The following is a 15,138-nucleotide window of genomic DNA, read 5'->3' as shown; positions in this document are numbered from 1 at the left end:
GTCAGAATAATAGTTGAGAGAATGATTTATTTCAGCTTTTATTTCTTTCATCACATTCCTAGTGGGTCAGAAGTTTACATACACTCAATTAGTATTTGGTAGCATTGCCTTTAAATTGTTTAACTTGGGTCAAACGTTTCGGGGAGCCTTCCACAATAATTTGGGTGAATTTTTCAGTTCTGCCCACAAATGTTCTATAGGATTGAGGTCAGGGCTTTGTGATGGCCACTCCAATACCTTGACTTTGTTGTCCTTATGCCATTTTGCCACAACTTTGGAAGTATGCTTGGGGTCATCGTCCATTTGGAAGACCCATTTGCGACCAAGCTTTAACTTCCTGACTGATGTCTTGAGATTTTGCTTCAATATATCCACCAAATTTTCCTTCCTCATGATGCCATCTATTTTGTGAAGTGCACCAGTCCCTCCTGCAGCAAAGCACCCCAACAGCATGATGCTGCCACCCCCGTGCAACACGGTTGGGATGGTGTTCTTCGGCTTGCAAGCAACCCCCTTTTTCCTCCAAACGATGGTCATTATGACCAAACAGTTCTATTTTTGTTTCATTAGACCAGAGGACATTTCTCCAAAAAGTACGATCTTTTTCCCCATGTGCAGTTGCAAACCGTAGTCTGGCTGGTTTATGGCGGTTTTGGAGCAGTGGCTTCTTCCTTGCTGAGCGGCCTTTCAGGTTATGTCGATATAGGACTTGTTTTACTGTGGATATAGATAATTTTGTACCTGATTCCTCCAGCATCTTCACAAGGTCCTTTGCCGTTGTTCTGGGATTGATTTGCACCAAACTTTTCGCACCAAAGTACGTTCATCTCTAGGAGACAGAACGCGTCTCCTTCCTGAGCGGTATGACGGCTGCATGGTCCCATGGTGTTTATACTTGCGCACTATTGTTTGTACAGATGAACATGGTACCTTCAGGCATTTGGAAATTGCTCCCAAGGATGAACCAGACATGTGGAGGTCTACAATGTTTTTTCTGAGGTCTTGACTGATTTCTTTTGATTTTCCCATGATGTCAAGCAAAGAGACACTGAGTTTGAAGGTAAGCCTTGAAATACATCCACAGGTACACCTCCAATTGACTCAAATTATGTCAATTAGCCTATCAGAAGCTTCTAAAGCCATGACATCATTTTCTGGAATTTTCCAAGCTGTTTAAAGGCACAGTCAACTTAGTGTATGTAAACTTCTGACCCATTGGAATTGTGATACAGTGAATTATAAGTGAAATAATCTGTCTGTAAACAATTGTTGGAAAAATTACTTGTGTCATGCACAAAGTAGATGTCCTAACCGACTTGCCAAAACTATAGTTTGTTAATAAGAAATTTGTGGAGTGGTTGAAAAACGAGTTTTAATGACTCCAAACAAAGTGTATGTAAACTTCCGACTTCAACTGTATGTTTACTGTGTACGACTATCTAATAAAACTAAATTAGACAGTGCCAAATCTTCCTATACATTTGGATTGAAGACCTGACGATGTCTCCCACTGCATAAAGCTGGATCTACACAACAGATTATGTAGAATTTACACTCAGCTAAACTACGAAAACGTATGACATACTTTTGGTTTGGTGGTGAACTGTCCTTTAACCCCCCCCTTCTCTCTATGTAAAAGCTTAGCTGAAGTCATGTTTTCTTTATTTTCTTCCTGAAGCCTCTGACTATTCACAGTGCATTCCACCTGGTTGGCTCTGCACGTAGAAGTATGAAATTGCCAGTGTGCCAAGGGCCTTAACTCAGAGCTTTGAGAGCGATAAATAACACACACTCTCTCCTCTGCCCACCTGAGACATCACACACAACACTGAGGTGCCCTGTACACACACAAACACACCATAGAGTGTCCTAGGAGCGCTCTCATTGTGCCCCAGCAGTGAACTGAAAAAGGGCATGATGGGTTGTCTTTGTACTGTACTGTAGCCTACTGTTGTGCCCTGGAACAACAAGGCATGTTGCTGAAATTAGTATTTTGAGCCTAGCTGGATCAAAGAGTAATTCAAACGGGAGTGGGGATGGGACTGCTCCATGTGTAGTTAATCAGGATGCACTACTATGCAAGTCAGGTCACAAGAAACCCAGACAAAGACAGGAGACACACAAGTCTCCGAATTAACTTATTCAGACCAACTCCTATACCTATTATAGCTCAACTCGACAGAGACAACACAAAACAATGATGTACGACTGATATAAAGTACTTCTACCTTACTAGCTAGCGATGTTCATGTACACCTAAACACTGAATCCACTCAAGGACAAAATATACTGACAGTATCGCTGAGAGACTAGCTCACAGGCCCTCTCAACACACTGTAGACAGGGAAGAGCCTTTAGGACTCGCCCTTAGACCTCAAACCGCTTATCTCCCACCTTCATGGGCATCCTGGAAGGCCCCTTTCCCACCTTCAACCCCCAAATCCCCCCTGTTCCATTTCTCCCCTATTGCCATTAATCATCCAGCTCATTCATTAGGCCAGTGTCAAGCCAGAAACGCCCACTAGAGAAAGAGAGAGAGCGATGGAGGGATGAGGAGGAGTTGGGAATGGGGTGGGTCATTAAAACCCCTGTCCCGTCCAAAATGTCACATTCCAATTTCCATGTTAATTGCGCGGCAGAGAAGAGATGGATGCTTTTGACTTTTGGGCAGACGTTCTGTATGCAAAATGAGTTGGTTGAGTTAGTATGTTTGAAGAGAAGAGAAAAGAAGAGGAAAGAAGAGAAGAGGAGAAGAGAAGACAAAAGAAGAGGAAAGGAGAAGAGAAGAGAAAAGGAGAAGAGAGGAAGATGGAGGGACCCTTCTGTTTAATCTGGTCCAGACCAGATCTGGGTCACAGAGGGCCAACAGAAGCCAGGCTCTCATGGGGTCTGACCAATCCACTATAGACTCTGATCACACAATGCACAGGAAACACCACCAACCCGGCCAACCAAACACCCCCAATATGACACCACCACACAGCACTGAGTGTGTGTGTCTGTACATGTATGTGGAAGTGTGTGTGATGGAGGTAAGCTGGTTACATCGTATTGACAGACATGGCAGAGTGGATATGGATTGCCCATGTGTGCCACATTGATTTCCAGTTATGAAATAATTGTCACTTTAACATGCAACTGTAAATACATTTGTCACTGTTCAGTGTACAACTTTTAATTGCAATTTTACCTCTGCCCAGATGGTTGACGGCATGCTTTGAAAACAAGGCATCCCACAAAAACTCACACAGAAATTATATTCAGTTAATATGCAGCATTGCCTGCCCAGAGGTGGAATGTAAGAAAATGGCTTGCCATAAGTTCTGTACAAGCAGAGCCACTGAATATTATTGTCCAACGATCCAGTCAAATCTAACTGGACATCCCAGTCCAAATTAACGAGGAAGCATTGGATTACTTCTCTCTCATTCAAAGAAAGTTCTACTCCCTAGACAAAGCAGTGACCAAACACAGATAGCATAATATTATTTTCCTACCAAAATTCATAATCCCTCTGGTGAAATGGCAGCTATGACATAAAAATTGATATGTAAATAAAAACAGGAAGAACGTGAGAAAAAAAGTACAAAACAAGCATCAAAGCAGACCTGGGTTGAAATACTATTTAAAATCATTTCAAATACTGCCGCTGTGTTTGATTGAGCCAGCATGGCGAAATGGAAACAAAAGAATACTCCAAAAAGTATAAAACTCGCACATTTGTCACAGTATTTGAAAGATTGCAAATTGTATTTGAACCCAGGTCTACTTGGCGGCAGACATTGGGGCCCAGTTTCTGTGTTCTCTGTCCGGGCCAATAGATTACCGACAGGCTATAAAAAGCTGCCATTTTGGCACAGGCTTAACCAAGTGGTACAGATCCCTCTTGTACCATGTGTTTGTGTGTAGGGTGATGTAGGGGGAGGAAGTATGTGTGTGTGTGTTCAAATGTGCATGAATTAAGTGTGTTTGCATGCTTGTGTGTGTGTGACACGGTTGTGTGCATACGTTTGTGTGTGTGGGTGTATTGGGGACTGGTCGCTTTTCATGCTGAGTATATGGCCGTGGGGTAGTGAGCACTGTGATATGAGGGATAATCCCTCTGGATGTGTAGCCTACACATACGAGGCAAGATGAGGACACTGTTGTGTAATGTAATTTCTGTTTGTTTGTGGTAGTGGCGAATGGGGATTAACACTATGTAACAACTCAATACAGACTAAAGCAGCAAACTCAGTCTTTTGTCAATAGCTTATTTGGCAAGGACACACACACACACGCACGCACATGCACACGCACAGTTGACCAAAAGGGAGGAGAGGCAATACAGAGCGATCAGCAATAATCTGAGACCAGAGGGTCCAAAATGCTACACATCATCAAAGATGATCTTTTCCTTTCGTTTTAAGAAGAATTTTAGATGATTGTTCATCCCCTACATTACAAGGACAGAATCTTTGTAAGTGCCACTGAATATTACATAAGTGCCACTGAATATTACATTTGATTTAAAGGTTTAGTGTCACATTAGGATTGAACTGGATGTAATTTGAGTTGGATACCAGTTGGTATCAAAACATTTGCAGGAGATCATCCTGATCCACAGAATGCGATTGATAGTCTCAAAATATAATCAATTTATCTTGGTTGCGGGTCTGTTTTTGCTTAAGCCAACTTGTGGTTGTCTTACCAAACAACGGGCAAATTTAACAAGGCAAGGATGAAACACAGGTACAGTACACTAATATCCACTGCTACTTGAGAAAGACTTCCTGGAATAAACATTAATGAACATTAATGACTAAGAAGACTGAGACTTATGTTTTTATTATCAATAAGGCCACAGTAGAAGACACTGAGTTAGTTAAGCTTCAAATATTATTATTAAGTAATTCATAAACATTTATATAAAAGGAATAATTATTCCTCCTCTCCAGTAAGACACATTAGTCCAGTCCTACTGAACCTATTCTTACAAAAGGAAGACCTTCACAGCATGAGAAAAATATTCTACTTATACACATTTCAGCAAGTACATAGGGCCAAATCCTAAATTCAGACAGATGAGTGTGTGACTGAGACGTTTGCGCGAGTCATGTATTAATGTCAAAGGGAGAATTGCGAGAAAAAACTGTTGAGTGACGCACACACATCTGAAGTCATGATTCAGCCCTCAATGTTTAGTTTTAAGTCAAAGGGAAGAGAAATTTAACAAAATCTGAAACAGAACATAACTACGTCTTCCAAATTCTAGTGTAACAACTTAAATGTTTAGCTCTCATTATAAAATCAATAGAGACAAAATCACATTTAATAATAATAATAAACATGATAAAACTTTAGACCGTCTTCTGTGAACAAAGGACGATGAAAAGAAAAGAGGCAGAAAATGGGTTGGAACGTCACAGTGTTCATGGTTCATTAAATAAAATCTGTCGCATATATTTACATTCTATTGCAAATGAATGATCAGTGAATGTTCTGTACAAATTCTCTCCTGTCATTTTCAATACGCTATAATATGGCAGGATCATAGCCTGGTTAAACCAGACTGAATGCTGCGCTCACCATTGTGCGTTCAGTTGTGTCTGTTTTAACCAGGATAGCAGGATCATAGCCCTTGGAAGATTCTGGAAGAAGAAAAAACGCACTGCATTACAGTAATAGTGCCACTAAAAGCATAACACTCCAAATATTTATTCTGGAACGACCTGGTATGACACGAGTTGAGAAAATGTGACTGAAACTTTTTTTATGTTGTTTTTGGGTCTGTGGTTAAACTCTTGGGAAGACCATCCCAGGTTAGGACACATGGAGAACACAAAATGGAGGAGGATCCATAGAAATAGAAGATGCCCATTCTAGGAACTCTATTTTCATGGGAGAGACTGCCCTGAGGTATTCTGGGAAACCTAGTTCAGGTAACCAATAGTGGTCTGGATGGGAGAGGTTGAATGGTCAACTTCATTTAATTCCCAATTACATCTTCTACTCATGACTTGTTGTAAAGCACTCACAGGAAAACAAATGGCACTTTCTAATTCATGCATGAAACTTACAATTACATTGTTTATCTCCTGCTTTTCGATGAGTACTTAACAAATCATGAGTAAATTAAATGCATGTCTTGGCATTGAAATGGATTTGAATAACAACTCATCATCATCAAGCCAACCAATCATCGCTGTGAGGTCGTCCTTGACCCCCCTCGTCCTCAAACCCTACCCCCTCCGGTGGCTCGGCGGTCCTCACAGTGACGGTCATCACGACGATGCTCCCAGGTGTCGCAGGCGGGGGGTGCATCGGCCTGGGAGGGGTACTGGGCGCGATACTGCGCCTCCATCTCCTCCACCCAGGCTGTACTCCAGTCCCAGACAGGCATGGGATCCAGCTCACCGAAACACTCCCCTCCTTCCCCTCGAGCCGGAGGGAACAGGGCACTGAGGGGCGATGCTGGGGGAGAGAAGTCTGGAGAGGAGAACAAAACTAGAGTTAGTTAACACACACACACACACACAGATGCATGATACCATGACACAACAGCAGACACCATGTGGAGAGATACATGATACCATAATACAAAGACATATATGATACCATGATAGAGAGATATGACAACTGATAAAAAGAGATATGACAACTGATAACATGATAAAGAGAGATATGACAACTGATACCATGATACAGAGCGATATGACAACTGATACAAAGAGATATGACAACTGATACCATGATACAGAGAGATATGACAACTGATACAAAGAGATATGACAACTGATACAAAGAGATATGACAACTGATACCATGATACAGAGAGATGTGAAAACTGATACAAAGAGATATGACAACTGATAACATGATAAAGAGAGATATGACAACTAATACCATTATACAGAGCGATATGACAACAGATACTTTGATACAGAGAGATATGACAACTGATACCATGATAAAGAGAGATATGACAACTAATACCATTATACAGAGCGATATGACAACTGATACGTTGATACAGAGAGATATGACAACTGATACCATGATAAAGAGAGATATGACAACTGATACAATGATACAGAGAGATATGCCAACTGATACCATGATACAGAGATATGAAAACTGATACCATGATGATACAGGGAGATATGACAACTGATACAGAGATATATGACAACTGATACCATGATACAGAGATATGACAACTGATACCATGATACAGAGAGATAAGACAACTGATACCATGATACAGAGATATATGACAACTGATACCATGATACAGAGATATGACAACTGATACCATGATACATAGATATGACAACTGATACCATGATAAAGAGAGAGATGACAACTGATACCAGGATAAAGAAAGATATGGTATGACAACTGATACCAGGATAGAGAGAGCTATGATAACTGATACAAAGAGATATGACAACTGATAACATGATAAAGAGAGATATGACAACTGATACCATGATACAGAGAGATATGACAACTGATACCATGATACATAGATATGACAACTGATACCAGGATAAAGAGAGATATGGTATGACAACTGATACCAGGATACAGAGAGATATGCCAACTGATACCATGATACAGAGAGATATGATATGACAACTGACATCATGATAAAAGAGATACGATAACAGAAAGGTGATATTTTAACAGTGCCAGAGATTGCCTCTTTGTCCTATATCAACAGTAAAAACCTGATGTATGATGCATTTCCCAACTTTTTCATTGGAATTGTCCCCTTGGCCTGGAAAATGACCTTATGGGCCCTGGTCAAAAGTAGTACACTATATATATGGTGCCATTTGGGACACAAGCTATGAATCCATTGTCTAATTGTCTACTTGTTAATAGCCCATTTGGCAACATGGTGAAGCCATTGACAGGGACCAAAATCCTAATTGATGATCAACTACTTTGATTGATCACTCTCCTCTCTCACACACACACACACACACACACACACACACACACACACACACACACACACACACACACACACACACACACACTTAAGCAATCCTATTTGTAAAATGCACAATCAGGACTCTGTTTCACCGTGGCAACACTCCTGTAATAAAAATAACAATTGGGCAAATGGAATAAAGTTGAATCGGCCGTCTGCAGATTTGGAGAAAGGACAGAGTGATTGATTAAATGACAGTCTGAGAACGATTGCTCGCTAGCACCTTCAATTTGCTGAGAGGTCCTAAGTAATCGCCCGTTGCCACCCCTGAATCCTGAGTGCACCAAATACCTAACACACACACACACGCACAGACACACACACACTTGAGTAATTGCACACAACACACACACACAACACACACACACACTCTCCACTGTGTGTGTCTGTGAGATACACTCTCACCTCAATCACATCTATCTGTCCCATAGGTCAGTCTCAGTGGCCACACAACCACTGACATTTCCCACATGTAGTCCTCCCTGAATACAAGACCACTGCTTAACTCTAGTCTAGGCTACATCCCCAGTGGATACAGAGCATGCCGATAAGCTACACAAAGGAAAACTGGTGACACCCGATCGTGTGGTCAATTCCATTTCACTACCAGCTACTCGAGGGAATAAACTACAATTCCATTTATGAGTTGTAAAGTCGTTGTTAAATACTATAGACAATGTTCAATTCATTAATAAACATAACCCTGATGTAGCCTGAGATGTCCACCAAAAAATCTTCTTACACAAGTATTTGATGACCACATAGAGGCTAGAGGTAAAAGAGGAATATGTTGTAAATCAGACTCCAAGGCACCATTTTAGGATTGTATGGTAAGAGTGCACCACCTAGTGGTAGTTGGTGACAAGACACATCTCAATCGCAAGTAAGCTGTTAAAGTATGATTGGCTAAAGAATGACCTATAATTAATGTGTGAATAACTTTTCTCCAGTAGTCTTGCCTGAGAAAGAGGCTCCACTCATGGACTCTGCGGCCATGGTGGCCAGCACGCGGGCAAAATTGGCATCGTTCATAAATGAGCCGTCCGACGAGCTGATGAGGCTGGTGCGGGTGCTGCTAGCCATGTTGCCCTCTGACACAGATCCCCAGCCATTCCACAGCGAGCCCTCCCATTCGCTGCAGAGCGACAAGGGTGTGCTCTGGAGCCGGGACCGTCGGGAGCCCATTGGGTGGGACTCATGGTCATCAGTCATCCCGTCCTCCAGTTGGTTGGAGGGGAGGGGCCCACAGATGTAGCCCAAGGTGGGAGTGGGGGAGAAGGGGCGGGATAGGGAGGAGGAAGGAGGATTCTCCAGTATTGTGCTGGAAACAGGAAGTGAGGTAAGGTAAGAGGTGAATGAAATAAAAACTACTGATACCCTGTAAAGCAATTCTGTACTAAAACAACACAAACATTATTGTAATATCGAACACTATTTTACTAATAAAGAGACTATATATAAACTCAGCAAAAAAAGAAACGTCCCTTTTTCAGGACCCTGTCTTTCAAAGATAATTGGTACAATTTCAAATAACTTCACAGATCTTCATTGTAAAGGGTTTAAACACTGTTTCCCATGCTTGTTCAATGAACCATAAACAATTAATGAACATGCACCTGTGGAAAGGTCGTTAAGACACTAACAGCTTACAGACGGTAGGCAATTAAGGCACTAAAGAGGCCTTTCTACTGACTCTGAAAAACACCAAAAGAAAGATGCCCAGGGTCCCTGCTCATCTGCGTGAACGTGCCTTAGGTATGCTGCAAGGAGGCAGGAGGACTGCAGATGTGGCCAGGGCAATAAATTGCAATGTCCGTACTGTGAGACGCCTAAGACAGCTCTACAGGGAGACGGACAGCTGATCGTCCTCGCAGTGGCAGATCACGTGTAACAACACCTGCACAGGATCGGTACATCCAAACATCACACCTGCGGGACAGGTACAGGATGGCAACAACATCTGCCCGAGTTACACCAGGAATGCACAATCCCTCCATCAGTGCTCAGACTGTCTGCAATAGGCTGAGAGAGGCTGGACTGAGGGCTTGTAGGCCTGTTGTAAGGCAGGTCCTCACCAGACATCACCGGCAACAACGATGCCTATGGGCACAAACCCACCGTCGCTGGACCAGACAGGACTGGCAAAACATGCTCTTCACTGACGAGTCGCGGTTTTCTCTCACCATGGGTGATGGTCGGATTCGCATTTATCGTCGAAGGAATGAGCGTTACACCGAGGCCTGTACTCTGGAGCGGGATCGATTTGGAGGTGGAGGGTCCGTCATGGTCTGGGGCGGTGTGTCACAGCATCATCGGACTGAGCTTATTGTCATTGCAGGCAATCTCAATGCTGTGCATTACAGGGAAGACATCCTCCTCCCTCATGTGGTACCCTTCCTGCAGGCTCATCCTGACATGACCCTCCAGCATGACAATGCCACCAGCCATACTGCTCGCTCTGTGTGTGATTTCCTGCAAGACAGGAATGTCAGTGTTCTGCCATGGCCAGCGAAGAGCCTGGATCTCAATCCCATTGAGCATGTCTCGGACCTGTTGGATCGGAGGGTGAGGGCTAGGGCCATTCCCCCCAGAAATGTCCGGGAATCTCACAGCAAGAACTGGCAAATCTGGTGCTGTCCATGAGGAGGAGATGCACTGCAGTACTTAATGCAGCTGGTGGCCACACCAGATACTGACTGTTACTTTTGATTTTGACCCCCCCTTTGTTCAGGGACACATTATTCCATTTCTGTTAGTCACATGTCTGTGGAACTTGTTCAGTTTATGTCTCAGTTGTTGAATCTTGTTATGTTCATACAAATATTTACACATGTTAAGTTTGCTGAAAATAAACGCAGTTGACAGTGAGAGGACGTTTCTTTTTTTGTTGAGTTTATATTGAATATTACTGACAATAATTTTGGTTGTCTTTAAAAGCCCTTATCAATTGATGTAGTAGAATAGATAGCGTCAAAGCATAGCCCCTCAATCAATGACTCTGACAGTAACCCTCTCACTCTCCGATGGTTGCCACCCCTAGGTTTCCACGGCAAACCTACCTGCGCCTCTCGACTTTGGGGCTGAGCTCCAGGTGCTGGGTGACTTCCTGTGAGGTCATCGTCACGTCCTGCTCCTCGTCCAATGACAGGCAGTAGGAGGCAGTGGACAGGTGGCTGTAGGAGGGGCAGCCCATGGTGTTGGTGTTGGATGGGGGGCCGCGGAGACCGGACGCAGCACACACAAACTGGAGAGACCCGGCATCCACTGTCAGCTTAATGGACCTGCAGGACCTAGGTGTGAAGAAAGGGTCAGACGGTAATTTCCAATACTTCAGACTAAATTCATGAGACATTTATAAGTTATATTCTTCAAGAATCAACGTGTGTATCATACATTAATGACAAAATGGCTAAATCACAGAGTGGGCCTTTAAGCCAAAATATTAGTATATTATTTATATTAGGTATAAGCCAAAAATGAGACTCTAGTGTAGGAGAAAATCACACAGGTAGTCACACTTGGTGCTTAGTTGCCTAAATGTACTGTAGTTACAAGAAATTCCCATTTATTTCGTGATAATAGTGCTATTCCTTGCAAGAGAATATAGTCGTACTATAACTTGAATTGAGCAGTTTTCTTTGTTAACACTGTGGTTACATGTCATTCATGGTCATGTAAATTGGCATTTGATTGGTGCGTCTTGGTTGCCGTTCTAAGAGCCTTGTCAAGGCCCTGTCATCGGGGCTAAGAGAAAGGAGGAAGTACAATCATTTCCCCCAGCGGGAGACAGGAAACCACTTCAGGCCATACGGTTTTACTATAATGGCAGAGGAAATGGAGGGAAGCAGAGCGCAGTGGCTCATTAGAGAGTGGGGAATGGGAGAAGCTGTGATAGATTGGTGTCAGGAAGAGGTCAACAGGAAGTAAACAAGGGAGCCCTGTGGCAGAGTGTGAGAAACACATGGCTCATAGATGCTCATGTGTTCAGATGTACTGTAGATGACTGGTCTTATTGATTCAAGGGGCTAAATACAAGGTCCATAAGGAGAAATGATGAAGAACCCTTTGATCCTTGGTTATTGTTCAGAAGTATGTCTCTGAGAGCACCAATCATCAACACACTACAGGGGAGTTATTAATATAATGCTACAGCCAATGAAAGATGTAACAGATGGTAAATTTATTGAGCTCAGTTTGATGAGTATTCTCTCATGTGTCATGTGTGGTAAGTGTTAGTCATCATAAGTATCCTTGGTCTTGAGAATGGGTCAGGACGTCTTGAACAGTGGCACGGAGAGAGGGGGAGTGGGATTGGGGAGTCTTGCCAATGTCTATGTGTATGTCTGTGGGTGTCTGTGTGGGTGTGTGTGTCTGTGGTTATGTTTGTGTGTACATGCATGTGTGTGTGTGTTCCGTACCCTTCCTCTGAGGTGAGGCTGTGTGTGTCTGTGGTGTCGTCCATGGGCAGTGGGGGCGGGGTGGGCAGCATGTCCACCAGGTGCAGTGAGGCTGAGTAGTGCAGGATGCCGGGTGACGCCAGGGGTTTGATGCACTCTGAGCGCCCACCTGGAGGAAGAATACACACAGGCACCAAGGTCAACACAACAACAACAACAACAATAACTGTCAAGGGCAGTGGTTCTGTACCATCCATACCTGAGGGAACAATCAGCGTTGCACATACTTGTTCTAGCCCCGCACTAACACACCTGATTTAAGAAAAGCAGCTAATTTCCAAGCCCTTGATTAGTTTAATCAGGTGTGCTAGTGCTGGAATAGAACAAAATCGTACATACCCTGGGGGACAGTGAAAACACTGGTTCTAATTGTCCATGAGCATTAAAAGCCTTTAGGGTATGAGTGGTGTAAGATGACAGTACAATACCTGGTGGGAGGTGGCTGAGCCTCTGTTTGTAAGGCACTCCCCTCACAGCCAGCGCCTGGCTCCTCGACGACACCAAGGGGGCGCTGTTCACCGCATGGAGCTCTGGGGGAGGGGACAAAGTCTGTGACTGAACAGTAACTACAGATCGATGTTCACCAATAGCAAATACATCAAAACCATGTAAGAAGGCCACATTGACTATCACCTCGTTTGTAATTCTTCTCCCATGATTCCTTGAGCACGCCCATCTTGGGCTGGGCTGGGGGCAGGGCCTGGCCATCCGTGACCAGCGTGGTCTTGACAGTGGTGGCAGGATGGGAGATGCGCACCGTCTCTGCGCTGTACTGGGAAGAGTGTGAGGAGGAGGAGGTGTGGCAGTGGGGCCTCTTGGGGCATCGGGTGGGGCTGTTGAATGTCTTGAGGCCGTTGCCCGTAAGGTCCACGTAGAACGTCCCGTAGATACCGCAGCTGTCGGGCACGATAGGGACAGCCGAGTCCAGGGAGCCGGGGTCCTTCTTGGCTGTGATTGGCAACGCTGGAATAAGAAGAGGACCACTATCTGTTATCCTCAATTATCTTAAATGCTGTGCTTCCACTTGTGTGGATTTTAAAAAGCTTGCTTCAACTTGTGTGGATTTAAAAAAGCTTGCTTCTACTTGTGTGGATTTTAAAAAGCTTGCTTCCACTTGTGTGGATTTTAAATGCTGTGCATACACTTGTGTGGCTGGAATTGTATTTTTGAGTTGTCAAACAAATTATCGATCTAAGATTGGAGAAATTCTGAGGCAGAATGGATCAAGTGTATTGTTTACATAGCAGAGGTGGTTAACTGAGCTTCCATAATGAATAGCAGAGGTAGCAGATGAATAGCCTCAGACCTAAAAATCTATGTTAAAAGCTTACACTTTTAGCACACAGGGCAAACTAACTGAGTACTGAGTTGCATTATCAACTGGTCCAGGGCCAGTCTTTTATATCCAACTAATAACGCTTATATTAAGAACTGTGGTAGGATTAACTGATTCTAGACAAGCTGTAAAGCAGAACTCACTGGTCTTCCTGAAGCCTAGGTTCTCCTGGCTCTGAGCCCATGTGCCCTGGTACGTCTCGCCACTCTGGGCCGGTCTCCACGCACCCGAGATCCACGGTGAGTCTGGGGCCGCCATTCTGCAGAGACACAGGTCAATCAGTCAGTCAGTCAGTCAGTCAGTCAGTCAGTCAATCCCATGTATTGGGTATGGTTAAAATGGCAAAACTAGGAGGCACATACAGTGGATCCGATCATATTATACATTTATTTATTACAAAACAAAAAGTAGTTGTCACGATCGTCTTGAGAAGTGGACCAATGCGCAGCGTGGAATGTGAACATACTTTATTATTTAGAGAACACCACACGAACAAAACAACAAACGATACGAAACGTGAAGTCCTTGGTTACAACACAAACCATACGGAACAAGATCCCACACATGACAATGCCCAAACGGCTGCCTAAGTATGGTTCCCAATCAGAGACAACAAGCAACAGCTGATTCACGTTGCCTCTGATTGAGAACCACCCCGGCCAACATAGAAACACAAGCACTAGAATATCACCCTAGCACACAAAACACAAAGAAACAACACACCCTGGCTCAACATAACAGAGTCCCAGAGCCAGGGCGTGACAGTACCCCCCCCCAAAGGCGTGGACTGCGACCGCGCCAAACATAAACCGAACAGGGTAGGGCCGGGTGGGCATTCCTCCCCGGAGGCGGTTCCGGCTCCGGGCTTGACCCCCACCCTCCCACAAACCCCCCAAAGCGCCCCTGGTCCGGTCTGGCCCTGCTGGCCGGAGCTGGACTGAACACTGGTGGAGCGGATTGCTCTAGCTCCGGAGTGGAGCAGCTGACCGGTGCCGGACCAGGCACCGGTGGAACAGGCACGGGCTGTGCCGGACTGACGACGCGCACCACAGGCTTGGTGCGGGGAGCAGGGACGGGCCAGACCAGGCTGATGACGCGCAACATTGGCTTGGTGCGGGGAGCAGGGACGGGCCGAACCGGGCTGACGAAGCGCACCACTGGCTTGGTGCGGGGAGCAGGAACAGGCCGGACCGGGCTGACGACGCGCACCACAGGCTTGGTGCGGGGAGCAGGGACGGGCCGGACCGGGCTGACGAAGCGCACCACTGGCTTGGTGCGGGGAGCAGGAACAGGCCGGACCGGGCTGACGACGCGCACCACAGGCTTGGTGCGGGGAGCAGGGACGGGCCGGACCAGGCTGACGA

At 44.7% G+C, this 15,138-nt stretch overlaps 1 protein-coding gene across 2 annotated transcripts in view; it reads right to left on the bottom strand.

Moving 5' to 3' along the window:
• Window positions 1-4,811: 4,811 nt before the first annotated feature.
• Window positions 4,812-15,138, bottom strand: part of LOC121579311 (roundabout homolog 1) — a 51,609-nt gene continuing 41,282 nt past the window's right edge. For both annotated transcript variants that reach the window (XM_041893795.1, XM_041893796.1), the window contains exons 13-20: window positions 13,918-14,033; window positions 13,072-13,401; window positions 12,867-12,968; window positions 12,400-12,547; window positions 11,041-11,271; window positions 8,941-9,302; window positions 6,226-6,468; window positions 4,812-5,630 (exon numbers count right to left, since the gene is read on the bottom strand). In XM_041893795.1, the coding sequence (XP_041749729.1) occupies window positions 5,542-5,630; window positions 6,226-6,468; window positions 8,941-9,302; window positions 11,041-11,271; window positions 12,400-12,547; window positions 12,867-12,968; window positions 13,072-13,401; window positions 13,918-14,033 (1,621 nt within the window). In that variant the 3' untranslated portion in view covers window positions 4,812-5,541. The remainder of the gene's footprint in view (window positions 5,631-6,225; window positions 6,469-8,940; window positions 9,303-11,040; window positions 11,272-12,399; window positions 12,548-12,866; window positions 12,969-13,071; window positions 13,402-13,917; window positions 14,034-15,138) is intronic.

This window comes from Coregonus clupeaformis, chromosome 13 (genome assembly GCF_020615455.1).
Source record: "Coregonus clupeaformis isolate EN_2021a chromosome 13, ASM2061545v1, whole genome shotgun sequence".
In the NCBI taxonomy this organism is placed as follows: Eukaryota; Metazoa; Chordata; class Actinopteri; order Salmoniformes; family Salmonidae; genus Coregonus; species Coregonus clupeaformis.
The sequence above is the reverse complement of the archived record's forward strand: the minus strand, read 5'-3'. Positions and strand labels throughout refer to the sequence as shown.